The 15,651-nt window shown below is 39.2% G+C and overlaps 1 protein-coding gene across 2 annotated transcripts in view; it reads left to right on the top strand.

The window, feature by feature from the left end:
* Nucleotides 1-9,368: 9,368 nt before the first annotated feature.
* The window catches only part of DACH2 (dachshund family transcription factor 2), a 676,785-nt gene continuing 670,502 nt past the window's right edge, over nucleotides 9,369-15,651 (top strand). For both annotated transcript variants that reach the window (XM_070290385.1, XM_070290386.1), the window contains exon 1: nucleotides 9,369-10,106. In XM_070290385.1, the coding sequence (XP_070146486.1) occupies nucleotides 9,592-10,106 (515 nt within the window). In that variant the 5' untranslated portion in view covers nucleotides 9,369-9,591. The remainder of the gene's footprint in view (nucleotides 10,107-15,651) is intronic.

A 15,651-nucleotide genomic window follows, 5' to 3' on the forward strand; every position in this document is an offset into this window, starting at 1 on the left:
GATCCTGCTGTGATTTATGTCTGAGAGTGTTTTGCCTATGTTCTCCTCTAGGAGTTTTATAGTTTCTGATCTTACATTTAGATCTTTAATCCATTTTGAGTTTATTTTTGTGTGCGGTGTTAGAAAGTGATCTAGTTTCATTCTTTTACAAGTGGTTGACCAGTTTTCCCAGCACCACTTGTTAAAGAGATTGTCTTTACTCCATTGTATATTCTTGCCTCCTTTGTCAAAGATAAGGTGTCCATATGTGTGTGGATTTATCTCTGGGCTTTCTATTTTGTTCCATTGATCTATATGTCTGTCTTTGTGCCAGTACCATACTGTCTTGATGACTGTGGCTTTGTAGTAGAGCCTGAAGTCAGGCAAGTTGATTCCTCCAGTTCCATTCTTCTTTCTCAAGATTGCTTTGGCTATTCGAGGTTTTTTGTATTTCCATACAAATCTTGAAATTATTTGTTCTAGTTCTGTGAAAAATGTGGCTGGTAGCTTGATAGGGATTGCATTTCTCCAAAGAAGACACACGGATGGCTAACAAACACATGAAAAGATGCTCAACATCACTCATTATTAGAGAAATGCAAATCAAAACCACAATGAGGTACCACTTCACACCAGTCAGAATGGCTGCGATCCAAAAATCTGCAAGCAATAAATGCTGGAGAGGGTGTGGAGAAAAGGGAACCCTCCTACACTGTTGGTGGGAATGCAAACTAGTACAGCCACTATGGAGAACAGTGTGGAGATTCCTTAAAAAATTGCAAATAGAACTACCTTATGACCCAGCAATCCCACTTCTGGGCATACACACCGAGGAAACCAGAATTGAAAGAGACACATGTACCCCAATGTTCATCGCAGCACTGTTTATAATAGCCAGGACATGGAAACAACCTAGATGTCCATCAGCAGATGAATGGATAAGAAAGCTGTGGTACATATACACAATGGAGTATTACTCAGCCGTTAAAAAGAATTCATTTGAATCAGTTCTGATGAGATGGATGAAACTGGAGCCGATTATACAGAGTGAAGTAAGCCAGAAAGAAAAACACCAATACAGTATACTAACACATATATATGGAATTTAGGAAGATGGCAATGACGACCCTGTATGCAAGACAGGGAAAGAGACACAGATGTGTATAACGGACTTTTGGACTCAGAGGGAGAGGGAGAGGGTGGGATGATTTGGGAGAATGACATTCTAACATGTATACTATCATGTGAATTGAATCGCCAGTCTATGTCTGACGCAGGATGCAGCATGCTTGGGGCTGGTGCATGGGGATGACCCAGAAAGATGTTATGGGGAGGGAGGTGGGAGGGGGGTTCATGTTTGGGAATGCATGTAAGAATTAAAGATTTTAAAATGTAAAAAATAAAAAACTAAAAATAAAAAAAATAAAAAATAAAAAAAAAGAAGAAAAAAAAAACAAAAAAAAAAAAAGAAAAGTCTTAAAGGATGATTAGTATTTGGATGGGTGGAGGTGAGGTGGTATGCAGCAGCATATTCTATGTGGAAAGAATGACATAAGCATTAGTACCAGGATGGGAGGGTATAAGGGGTTTGAGAATAGTAGAAAGTAATACCCATTTACCAGTGCACAGGCAACATGTCAAGAGTATGAGAGTAAAGTATGAAAAGTAACTAAAAGTTAAATGTCACTCTTAAAAGTTTGGAATTTATCTAATGGCCAGAGAGCTAATAATAAACATATTTAAATAGTAGATGAAACTGTAGAAAAAAGAACCTGATATACTCACTAGATTGGAGAAGGAAGTACCTGAAAGTACATAGATAAGAGGTAATTGTAGTGGTAGAAGTAAAAAACAATAGACAAAACTAAGTTGGCAACATTGAGAATGGAAAGGAATGGAAAAAGATATTGCTGAAAGGGAAGTCATGAAACCTAGTGACTAACTGATTGAGTGAGGGCATAATGGATACAGAGAAATCAAAAGTTTCTTCCAAGTTTCTATATCAGGTGACTAGCTACATGGAGAAAGTATTAAGATATACCAGGAGTGAAAAAACAAAGAACAGATTTGACGGGAAGAGATAATTAATCAATTTGAGGCATGCTGAGTTTGAGCTGACCATGGGACATCCAAGTTCAGTTCAGTTCAGTTCAGTCACTCAGTCGTGCCCGACTCTTTGTGACCCCATGAATCGCAGCACGCCAGGCTTCCCTGTCCATCACCAACTCCCGGAGTTCACTTAGACTCACGTCCATCGAGTCAGTGATGCCATCCAGCCATCTCATCCTCGGTCGTCCCCTTCTCCTCCTGCCCCCAATCCCTCCCAGCATCAGAGTCTTTTCCAATGAGTCAACTCTTCGCATGAGGTGGCCAAAGTACTGGAGTTTCAGCTTTAGCATCATTCCTTCCAAAGAAATCCCAGGGTTGATCTCTTTCAGAATGGACTGGTTGGATCTCCTTGCAGTCCAAGGAACTCTCAAGAGTCTTCTTCAACACCACAGTTAAAAAGCATCAATTCTTCGGCGCTCTATCTTCTTCACAGTTCAACTCTCACATCCATACATGACTACTGGAAAAACCATAGCCTTGACTAGACGGACCTTAGTTGGCAAAGTAATGTCTCTGCTTTTGAATATGCTATCTATGTTGGTCATAACTTTTCTTCCAAGGAGTAAGTGTCTTTTAATTTCATGGCTGCAATCACCATCTGCAGTGATTTTGGAGCCCCCCCAAAAATAAAATCTGACTCTGTTCCCACTGTTTCCCCATCTATTTCCCATGAAGTGATGGGACCAGATGCCATGATCTTCATTTTCTGAATGTTGAGCTTTAAGCCAACTTTTTCACTCTCCACTTTCACTTTCATCAAGAGGCTTTTTAGTTCCTCTTCACTTTCTGCCATAAGGGTGGTGTCATCTGCATATCTGAGGTTATTGATATTTCTCCCTGCAATCTTGATTCCAGCTTGTGTTTCTTCCAGTCCAGTGTTTCTCATGATGTACTTTGCATAAAAGTTAAATAAGCAGGGTGACAATATACAGCCTTGATGTACTCCGTTTCCTATTTGGAACCAGTCTGTTGTTCCATGTCCAGTTCTAACTATTGCTTCCTGACTTGCATACAGATTTCTCAAGTGGAAATGCCCAATTTGCCAGCAGAGTTTTAACAAAGCTGGAAGTAAGACTTGGGGTAATTTGTAAAGTGGTGGTTGTTGAAGCTGTATAAAGTTAATGAAATTGCCACAAATAAGAGTATAGACATTAGGAATTTTAGCATTTAGGGTCAACAGCAAGGACATGAAAAGGAAAAGGAGAGTAAGGAAGAGGAGGAACAGATTATTGGCGAAACATGAAAGCCAAGGCTAGGTGTTGGAGAATGATGTCGGTAGTGTAAAAAGCTGTAGAATCTCAAAGGATGAGGATTTTGAAAATGACTTTGAATTTGGCATTTAGGAGATCAATGATTACCTCTGTGAAAGTATTTACTTTCAGCCAAGTAGTGAGCAGAAATCAAATTAAGCATGAAAAAGGTTAAGGCACGAAAGTTTGGTAAGGAAAAAGAGAAACAATTATAGATTTTCAATAAGTGTGGGACATGTTGGTAACTTCAAGGCAAGTGGATCTCAAACTTTTACAGGCTTTGGAATCATCAGGGTTTCTTAAAATGAAGATTGCTGGACCTCACTCCCAGAGTTTCACATTTGATTGGTCTGGGGTCAGGCCAGACAATTAATACTGATTCTAGTGGTCCAGAGAGTTCCAGAAAAATTATATTTCTGCTTTATTCACTATGCCAAAGCCTTTGACTGTGTGGATCACAATAAACTGTGGAGAATTCTGAAAGAGATGGGAATACCAGACCACCTAACCTGCCTTTTGAGTAACCTATATGCAGGTCAGGAAGCAACAGTTAGAACTGGACATGGAACAACAGACTGGTTCCAAATAGGAAACGGAGTATGTCACCCTACTTATTTAACTTATATGCAGAGTACATCATGAGAAACACTGGGCTGGAGGAAGCACAAGCTGGAATCAAGATTGCAGGGAGAAATATCAATAACCTCAGATATGCAGATGACACCACCCTTATGGCAGAAAGTGAAGAGGAACTAAAAAGCCTCTTGATGAAAGTAAAAGAGGAGAGTGAAAAAGTTGGCTTAAAGGTCAACATTCAGAAAACTAAGATCATGGCATCTGGTTCCATCACTTCATGGGAAATAGATGGGGAAACAGTGGAAACAGTGTCAAACTATTTTTTGGGGCTCCAAAATCACTGCTGATGGTGATTGCAACCATGAAATTTAAAGATGCTTATTCCTTGAAAGGGAAGTTATGACCAACCTAGACAGCATATTCAAAAGCAGAGACATTACTTTGCCAACAAAGGTCCACCTAGTCAAGGCTATGGTTTTCCCAGTGGTCATGTATGTATGTGAGTGTTGAACTGTGAATAAAGCTGAGAGCAGAAGAATTGATGCTTTTGAACTGTGGTGTTGGAGAAGACTCTTGAGAGTTCCTTGGATTGCAAGGGTCCAACCAGTCCATCCTAAAGGAGATCAGTCCTGGGTGTTCATTGTAAGGAATGATGCTGATGCTGAAACTCCAATACTTTGCCACCTCATGCCACAAGTTGACTCATTGGGAAAGACCTTGATGCTGGGAGGGATTGGGGGCAGGAGGAGAAGGGGACGACAGAGGATGAGATGGCTGGATGGCATTACCAACTGGATGGACATGAGTTTGAGTGAACTCTGGGAGTTGGTGATGGACAGGGAGGCCTGGTGTGCTGCGATTCATGGGTTTCCAGAGTCAGACACGACTGAGGGACTGAACTGAACTGAACTGAGTGGTCCAGAGACCACACTCTGAGAGCCACTGGTTGAAGCTGAGGAAAGTTTTATCTTTAAGGATTCCCAGCCTTGAACATTGTTAATAATAAAAGGGGAAAGATCAAGTAGAGAGGGAGAGATTGGAGATACCAAAGAGAGTGATGGGGGGATACATTTGGTAGACTAGTGATTTCGAGGAGAAAGGGGTCATGAAAATCAGTGAAGGCAGCAGAGAAGACTTATTTTCTGAGGAATGAGGGAGGGAGTAGAAGATAAGAGAGAATATAGACAAAGCTTTTTAGAGGAAGAGAGAGGTTGATGGAGTTCCTTTTGAATAACTTTGTGGTTAAATCATAGAGAAGTAGGAGGCAATAGTTGAAAAGAAGGAGGGAGGAAGGTGATTTGCAGAGTAGAAAAGGGTTGGAGTTCCTGCTGCAGGAAATTCAACAGGGAGGCAACAAAATGAATAAAAGGATACTAAGTAGCAGTGGGAGTCCAGCTGAAGTTAGAGTGGCTTGAATTTGACCCTTATAAAGCAAAGGATTTAAAAAGGAACAATACATAGAGAGACAGAGATGGAATTAAAGTCAACACATCTTTCCTAGAAGAGTGCAGTTTGGGGCATGATATGTTGAAAGTTGGCAAGTGCTTATACTTTCTCAGGTGCTTTGAGAGTTTCTTTTTATATTTCAGTTAGCAAATGTTCATTTTTTTTTTCCTTTAAGCATCTGATTTTAAGTGTTACTCCTTAAGTTTTGACCAGTTTTCTTCTTGCTCCAGTGGTCCCCCTTCTCCATCTTTGCCTCCCTTGGAACTCATATTCAATTTAATTTTGAACTGAGTAAAAAAAAGAATTTATATTATAGAAGGTCATTTTACAGCTAGTTTCCTAGGAAACCATATATTCCTTTGAGTGGGGTATACCTATAGGCTCTAGCTTGTTAAACTCTTGATTATATGAATGCTTTCACTTCACATTTATTGCCTTGCCCAGTGAACTTCCTTTTATTGTTTGCTTGAAAATGAACCTTAGAGGGCTCCTGAGAGGTTCTGATTAGAGGCCATATTAGAGCCCACAAACCCTCAGTGGGCTGAAGGTTTCAAATAATACCATTCATTACCTTGGGTTTTGCTTGAGTGCCCATTCCAAAAGCCACCCCCTTCAAATGGTTCTAGACATTTCCTAATCCTGCATTAGACTGCCAATGTATTTATTTATTTTTAATCAAAATAGTACCTGCTTTCACTGACAATGTGGAACAAAGTGGAATGTTTTGCTTAACGTCACAAATGAGTTCCTCCTCCAAACTGAGCATGAATTAGGAGTAAATGTCAATTGCTAATTAAATTTCAGAAGATTACAGCATTTCAGTGTATGAGAAGCTACATTTAGGCCCAAATCATTCCACTGAATAGTGGCATCTAGAACTTCGTGTTCTGATAAGATATGATATCTGTTCATATTAATTTTGTTCTTATTTGCTGGAGAGTCTGGAATTCACACACTTTGAGTATTTCCATAGTTTTGTTGGTACTTCTCTCCATAGAGAATCATCTCCCAAGGGTATTCTGTTTATTGCAACCTTTATGATTTTATACTGTTTCATGCAATTCCAACTTATTGGGTGTTGACATGCAAGGCTTCCTCTGGCCTTGTAGAAACCCAGCCCTAAAAACAAAAGAAACCCAGCCTTATTTAGAAATCTGTTTGGTTTATGGAAGACATTATACTCAGAAAGGGATGAAAACAAACTCTCCATGTGGAATTTGATTGTCTCAATCTCAAAACCTAGATAATAATAAAAGAAAAAATAAGAGTAATCAAAACATTAAGAAAACCCAGAGATAACACATGGCCTATTAGATCTAACTGACTAAATCTTTAAATTACAAATATCTCTTATGAAAATTACCAAGTTTATTTTCTATAAAGCTGCAGATGGGAGGGGATTCAAATAATGAAGTGAAGTATCTTTTGTGTATTTCAAGCATTCAAGGCACATTAACCCTTCAATGATCAAATGACCAATTTTAGTCTCTAGTATTTCTACTAGAATTTGAACATTAATCTATGGTGATAATTAAAATATAACTACATATCTGATATATCACATTGAGTATATGACACATTGAGTATATGACATATCTAGTTTGAGCCTTTTCAAAAGTTGTTCACATGTTTGCTTTTCAGTATTACAAACAGTGATTGCAACCTAACTTCTAATTATCTTTTTGATATATCAGATTTTAAATTTGAAACATCAAAACATCTCTGCAACATCCTATTCCTGAAAACTCCAAACCACTGTGCAAATAAAAAATATTTGATAATTTAAGTACAGCAATACACAAGAAAGCAGCTTGGCCTTGGGGTTTTTAATGCAGTTAGAGAAATTTCTTTAAAAAAAAAAAAAAAACTCAAAACCAAAAACACTTCCCTTTTAAAGTCAAATTATTCATCTTGAAACTTCAATCACAATCAGTTATCAAAGTTATTTCAGCACACAGCTTAATAGACATTTCTAAATCAAAAAACTTGTTGAACACAATTGGGATTTATCTTTAAAAAAAACTTGTAAACACCAACATTTCTGTTAGTGCTTTTCTATTCTTTTTTGAAATCTTCCCACCTTTTGTGGAAGTTTTTCTGCCTGTACTTGTCTTTCTCAATTGTCTCTTTTTGCGCCTTCTTTTTTTTTTCCCGCAACAGTAGCCAATCAGCAAGACCAATCCAATGTCTTTTATAAGTATTTTGTGGCTGCACCCATTCCAGCCCATTATGTTAGAGTCACTTTTCACAGTATTCCAAAAAAAATCATCATAACATCTTACCATTTTGACTCCATACAATTAAAAACTGAAACTTTAAAGTGACTCAAGGGACAATTCTTATTACTTGGTTGATGAAAAGACAAAAGGAGAAAATGTATTGAATATAGAGGCTGATAAATCCTATTTCGGGCATTTATGTATTATTAAGGGCGTCCCTGATGACTCAGTAGTAAAGAATCCGCCTGTTTAATGCAGTAGACACCGGTTAGATCCCTGGGTGGGGAAGAACCCCTGGGTCGGGAAGATTATTATTTTTTTTTTCCCCCTGGAGAAGGAAATGGCAACCCACTCTAGTATTCTTGCCTGGGAAATCCCATGGACAGAGGAGCTTGGCTGGTTACAGTCCGAGGTTGCAAAAGAGTCCTACTTAGCAACTCAGCGGGGGAAAGCCCGCTTATTCCCACTCTTTGACAATGTAAGTACAAGGAGATCAGAATAAAATTCAGTAAGTTCCTAAAATTATTTACATTCTGTAAGAGCATTGGATAAGTCGTCTTAGCTGTATCATTGATAACGTTTTGTAAGGAAAGCATGGATTTCACTTTCCAAATAACAGCCTCTAGAGGAGAGGACTACAGGAAAGGAGATGGCTTGATATCAAAAAATTGAAAGGACGACAAGGAGTCTTTAAACAACTTTGCTACAGTGATCTAACCACCATGTGACTGTGGAAAAGACCCTTTCCTTTGCCCTGGAACGTACCTTGCCTAGACATTTTGCTTATTATGAGCTCTACAGTGCGTTTAGGGACACTTGACAAGTGGGGAAGGAGAAATTTTGAGCTACAGTTCAGGACGTGGAGCTCTAATCACTGAACCATCCAAGCCCACGACGAAGGAAGAAAGAAAAATGCAATATTAAAGAGCACAAACCTTCGCTCTTCTCTCATATTCTGTAGTGACTGTCTTGAGTCATAAGGGAACTTTTTTCATCAATTTTAGCAGAGAATGGGACACTACAATCTTGAAACTAAGGGATAGCCGGCTACGCAGAAAGCCGTCTGTTCAGGACACCGTGGCGGAAGTTCTGTAGAAAGTGTCCGTCCGCCACCCAAATACCAAGTCTCTGCTGTTTTCCAAAATGCTCACAAGCTCTCTGCGCCTACTGATTGTCAGTGCGTAGGAGCGGATTAAAAACCTGCAACTGTGATTTGAGTGCGGTATTGGACGCTAGTTTCTTTGTGCACTGGATGTGGGAGAATTTACACCAAGCGCGCCAGGTGGGCAGGAGAAGGTTGTTTACTTCGGAACTCACTGGATTCTTCCTCTTGGAAGTTGGGCAAAGCCGTTTCTTAGTCACCGCTGAGTTTAGGAACAATGTGCAAATGAATTGGAGCTGTCATCTCCCTTTCCTTGATTGATCCCGGGTGCGGGGTGGCAGCAGATTGGGGCGAGGAACAGTCTGGAATTCCCCTTTGTGTTCCCACCTCGACACTCTTGGGGCGCCGAGGGGAGTAGTTCGGTGTCCGAGGCCACTTTGGGAGCTCTGAGTAACAATTGGATGTTCTCTAGTCAGACTGCTAGGCTTGAAGCAGAGGAACTACACTGCCCCCTTTTCCGGCTCCATCCTCATTCACCGTTTGGCCCCTAACTGCCTCAGGTAGTCGGGAGGCTGGCCAGGGAGTCTCCACCTACTCACGGGCGGCAGCCATTCGGCGCGCTCGGGAGCCTAGGGGTTGGGACCCATTGGCTGGGGGGCGCTGCCAGTCTCGGGAGTGTGGCGTGGTGGGGGTGGGGTTTTGGGCCGCCGCAGGTCCAGGCAGCTCACTGTTCGCAGGGTGGTGAGTGAGCTTGAGTGTAGCGTGAGCTCCGATACCGTAGACTTGCAAACAGTTCGGAGCGAGCGTGAGCGAGCCAGAGAGAGTGAGAGAGTGAGGGAGCGGGTATTGGGGGACCTAGAGGAGACTGAGCGAGAAAGCAAAGGCCTGAGGACCAAAGATTTGAGACTGAATGACCATGGCTGTCTCCGCACCTCCGGTAATCTCTGCAACTTCCAGCGGCGCAGGCGTCCCGGGGGGCTTGTTTCGGGCGGAACCCCTGTACTCGACGCCTGGAGAGCCTCCTCGTCTCACCCCCAATGTGATCAACAGTTTCATGGCCAATAACCACGGCGGCAGCGCCGGGGGTGGAGGGGTCGGTAGTACCAGCGCAGGCAGCGGCAATACCAACACCAACGAGTGCCGGATGGTCGACATGCATGGGGTAAAGGTGGCTTCCTTCCTGATGGATGGCCAGGAACTGATTTGCCTGCCGCAAGTCTTTGATCTGTTCCTCAAACACCTGGTGGGAGGGTTGCATACGGTGTACACCAAGCTGAAGAGACTGGACATATCCCCGGTGGTGTGTACTGTTGAGCAGGTCCGGATCCTCCGCGGGCTGGGGGCCATCCAGCCCGGGGTCAACCGCTGCAAACTCATCACCAGGAAAGACTTCGAAACTTTGTTCATCGATTGCACCAATGCCAGGTGAGATTCTCGTTTCTTAGCTCTCTCTTTCCCCTTTGCCCTCTTATGCGTGTCTCATCCTCTTCCAACTTTGTAGAGTGAGTTTTAACTAGCTTGCTCTACTCTTCAGGCTCTAAGTCGGTGGGAAAAAGAGGATTAGAAAGACTAATTTCCTGTCGCTTCTAGTCCGAGCTCAGGGGCAGGGCTTGGGTCTAAGAAAGTCTCGTACAAACTTCGGTTTGCGGTCCTATGTTGAAAGTTTCTAGCCTTTCGCCCTTATCTTGCACGGCTTTCTGGCTGCTTGTGATTATTTGTTAATTTCTCTATTTGGTTTTCTTTCCTGTTAACTTGTGGCCATATGGGTCGGATAGATTTTTCTCCTGAACACGGACAACAGGGGCTTTCCGGAGGAGAGGGCTGGCTGAGCTGTAAACTGTGCTCCTAAGCTAGCAATCCAGAACACAGCATTTGGGGGATGCAGAGGGTCGGAAGTCTAGAATCCATCCCAGAGGATGATTCGTTCCCCATCCTGTATGTTTGTTGTGAGAATGCGTTGGTGTGTGGTGGTGGTAGTGGTGGTGGTGGTGTGTGTGTGTCTGTCTGTGAGAGAGAGCCAGTACGAGCTCATGAAGATGAGTGCTCATGCCTGCTGCGCAAAGCTTCCCCGTACACGATACAGGAAAGTCAATGGAGCCTTTTTTTTTTTTTTTTAAAGAAGGATGGCAAGTGTAACTTTCCTGGGATCGACCCTTTGGGTCATCTGCAGAGGGCAGTGTGGGGCATGAGCGGCGGGGCCGGGACCTGGTGGGGAGTGCAATAAAAGATGGCAGGTTTTCTAGAGAGGGTGCTTTCAGCTCTTCCCCCAGGCAAACAATTGGAAGGATCCCATTCCCCCAAAGAGAGGATTCCCTAAATGATGATGGTCAGCTTCTCTGGTTGTAAATGCACCTCCTTCGTAGTACAGCTTAGAATTACATTGTAGAACAAATATTCATTTGCATATGTCCATAAGTAAATTTTATCCAATGTTAATTTTTTAAAGACTTTTAAATTAGTTTTCTTAGTATTTATTCCATCTCTAGTATAATAATATCTGTTAGGAAAGTACACATTTGGTAGGTGTGATTAGCATACAAACCAAACCACCATCACCAAGCTAAAGGGGGCAAACGGTTTTATTGTGAAACAACACTGCTGTTTGTTATTTTGCAGAAAACATCTGCAGAGGTAGATTTTCTCACAATGCAACTTTAAATCATAAGATCTCTGAGTTTATGAACCAAAACTAACCCAGTTGACACATCTGCTGTAAAATCCAAATTACTATGTATAGTCGAAGTATACTGGCAACTTGTAGACAAACTGTTGCTGACTGCTACAATAAGATAATGCTACAAAACTTACAAGGGAACCTTTTGTTTTTCTTTTTTTTTCTCTTTGAGCAGTGTTCTCCTGGGATCTAGCAATTAAGCAGAAACTTATTCATATAAGAACTCCTACCTGAATCATATCTGGGGCTTAAAAACCTGGCTTATTAGATCACATTTTCCTAAGGAAGATAGATGGCCTTAAAACACAAAGGATACCTGTTCCCTCAATAAAAGAAGCAATTATAGGTTCTAAGAGTAGAAAGGATATTTTATTTTGACCACAAAACACTATGCTAATACCCAAACTCAGAGGATTACCAGGGACTTCAGATGAGGGTCATCTAGTTTATTTGTTGTCATTTGAAAAGACTTGAACAATTGTAGACCTGAAAACCTATCTTCTGTCCTCCTCCTTTCTCCTTTCCCTGGTTTCTCTTGCAAATGCCCACTCTTAAAGAGAAATGTATAATTATTACACATAGGAAATTCTACTTTCTTTAATAAATAATTTATACATCCTTGAGCAACATCTATAATTTTCATTAAAAAAATAAATAGATTAACACTTTAATGTCATTTTGATGCTTCCCTCTGTAAATAGAAACTTTAATTTTTATTAGAGCTACTTACTAAAGGAGAAAATAGTAAATTTCCCAGAGTCAAGTGTTCTTATGCTTTTTAACCCTGTTATATGATGTGTTTTAGGTTATTATTTCTATTCAGTTATGTTTTATTTATTCCTTATCAAGCATTTACAATGCCAACTTTTTTGAGGGCTTAGATTGCTTTTGTGTATGTGCACATATAAAAGTGATAGATAAATATTAAAAATATAAGAGGAAGCATATCTGAAATATGATGCATGTGCTTCCTACTGCAGTTTTTCTTTATATTTTATTGCATACATATTCTATAATTGTGTTACAAGTTTTGCAATATGTAATTGAAAAAAATTTATGAAATATATTCTATGAATTCTATCTAAAATAAAGATGAGGAAAACTACTAGAAACCCCTATGTTGCAATTTCTAGACAGTAAACAAATCCTCAAAACTTCTGGAAAAAATCTAATTAACATTACCACATTTTGTCCTCATAATCATATAGTTAAAAAAACTACAAAATATGATAATGCTTATAATGGATGCCTTATGACTTGAGGTAACCTTATTTACAGATGCATGTACCTTAAATCATTCCTTCCATCTGTGAAATTAGTATTTAAGTAAACATTACTTCCATGACTTTTCTATTCAGTGAAAAGAAAGGTGAAGGATGTAAATAGGAATGAGGCCCAAGAGAGACAAAATAAAGTAGATGAGACAGAGACAGTAAGAGAAAAGAGATATAGGATATGAGCAGAATGATGCCATAAGATGGAGTGAAAGATGGATCAGAGGAGCTTATAGAGATGCCCAAAGAAGATGAGTGAAATACCAGTGGAGACTTGGCTAAAGAGAATTGTCATTTAGGACTCATGATTTCCTAGCATTTTAAGCTAAAAGAGGGGAGAAGTGCAAGGAACACCTATGTACTACTGTTCTTATTTGAAAAAAGCGATTCACCTTCTTCTCCTAATGGATCAATTTCCATACTGTATTGTTGAATGGAAGGCCTATCTGTAATGGTGTTGTTGGCAATTTTCTTTTCCTACATAATAAACATTTCTGCCCTTCTTTGTCAGGTGACTACGGAAGGATACAAGGCCTAATATAGGATATTTTAATTTGGAATCTTTCCTACACTATTCCAGAACACACTAAATAGACCATTAAAATTGGTCGTTTTCAGAGACCTTGAGGTGTTGCCACTGAAAATGAATGAGTAAAATACTTACTTACATAATTGTTTCTTTGATAGTACTGAAAGTCACAAAAATAGCTCAATCAGTGCCTTATATTAACAACTTTAATTAACTAATTATTAAAATATTCAAAGTTCTCTTCCCAGAAAAGATGTTGGAAAATAATACTTGCCTCAGCTACTAGAGAATAGAAAGACTGAAACTCTTGACTATTCATTGTTCTAGTAAATGTCAGGCTTTATATCGCTGCAGTTGAAAATGGCTACCAGGTATTTTTCCTTGATGCCCCTTAGCTTCAGAAATTAATTGTAAAGAAGATTATTTTGAGGGTTATTAAGAAAATTATGATTAAAAAGACCCAAACCAAATAGGAAAACTTGTTATCTTGTTTTAGATCTTTGTTTTTGCAGATAAAGCACTGTGATTATTTTCCATTTCTTGTCCAAGAGAACTTAGAGTTTTAATATTATAGAGTCTGGGCAGATTCAGAAAGCAAATGTCTAAAATATCTCACTCTTATGCAATGGATTTTCCTTACTGAATTCTTCAAAGTTTAAAATAGCAGTAAAATATTAAATTAAAAATTGTTATTCAGTAAATGTGAAAAAGCAACCAAAACATTTTAGTGTTATCTCTCTTTATCTACCTATCTATATAAAAGTAACATTGTTAAATTTCATAATCAGCATTTAATTTCATTTGAGGACCAAGTGATTAAATGTTATTCAGTCATTTACATATAGTTAAATGGATGCTTAGACCACAATGTATGACTAAGAAAATATTTTAATGCATTTGGAGACATGATTCAACATATATTCAAATTAATATAATTCAGTTTTTTAATTAAAAATTTAAATGTTCCAGTCACGGTTTATTGTTATTCTGACTGTGTCAAGAGAACATAAATGGGCTTCCATGTTAGAATAACTTTATGGAACTTATAGTGACTTTTACAACAATTTAAACCTACTACTTTCAAATGCTACAAATATTTTAAAATAGTCAATGAATTTGGCTTTGTACTCACACTTGATGAATATCATTCATAATCCGCAAAGCATAACAACTTTGAAAATAGATATTTTCATTCATTGTAAAGTTAAGCAAAATCAAATTTTTGAAGAACTTGCATCACTTTCCTGGGCTAATATTTTGTATGACTTACATTTTCAGAAATGATAAAGAGGTTTTAGAAATTAATCTGGGCAATAAATGCAGGCATTTTAATTCATGGGATAATGAGGGGGGTAGTCATGTCTGTTAAAAGCAGTCACATAGTCAACAATGCACTGTCTTTTATTAGAGAATGATGTCAATATTATAATTAAAGCAGTATACTCATATACCAGTCCACAGAACTTCTACGTGTACATTCATTTTAAAATTACACTTCTGCATCAATAATAACTGTTGTATTTGTCTAATACTTTTGCTGGATTTCATATTTGCCCCAAAACTCATTAATAGGCAGTGGGTATTACATTAAAGATATGATGCATGGTATGATAGAGAATATTTTTGGATATTTATGTATGATTTTAATCTCAGTGTATATAGTACATGAATGCTAAAAAGTCATTAGGAAGTGATGGTCTTCAGACATTAATGTTTAGGTGTTTTCATACAGAAATTCTCTAATACTTGTATAAAATAGCAAGTCTGAGTTGTTTGATGCATTATTAAATAAACTTATTTTGTCTTAATGAAATCTCTGCTAAGCTGCTAAGTTGCTTCAGTCGTGTCTGACTCTGTGTGACCCATAGACAGCAGCTCACCAGGCTCCCCCGTCCCTGGGATTCTCCAGGCAAGAACACTGGAGTGGGTTGCCATTTCCTTCTCCAATGCATGAAAGTGAAAAGTGAAAGTGAAGTCGCTCAGTCGTGTCCGACTCTTTGCGAACCCATGGACTGTAGCCCACCAGGCTCCTCCATCCATGGGATTTTCCAGGCAGGAGTACTGGAGTGGAGTGTCATCGCCTTCTCCGAGTGAAATCTCTAGGTGTTTTAAAAGTGCTTCCAGCAGGCAAATGTAATTGTGAGACATTCTCATCATAGTACATTATATTTCAGTTGGTAACCTATATCTACAGTGGCGCTTTATCTGATGTATTTCAAGAAACAAATGACTTCGACTTATCCACTCTATACATTTCAGATATACATTAAAACTGCCCTAATTGACAAAAACTGAAAATATCATGTTTTCAGAGGAAAGACATCAAACCTTTCTCCCCAAAGAAAAACAATTATGTATTGATAATATTCTTGTTGCGTATTCAAAAGGTCTTTGGTAGCATTTTTTTCTTCCTTTTCTTCCCTTTCACCATCTCAACCTGCAAAACTCTTCACTGTCACTTCAGATCACACGATTCTAAAAAGATAAAACAAC

This window comes from Ovis canadensis, chromosome X, assembly GCF_042477335.2.
Source record: "Ovis canadensis isolate MfBH-ARS-UI-01 breed Bighorn chromosome X, ARS-UI_OviCan_v2, whole genome shotgun sequence".
Taxonomy (NCBI): Eukaryota; Metazoa; Chordata; class Mammalia; order Artiodactyla; family Bovidae; genus Ovis; species Ovis canadensis.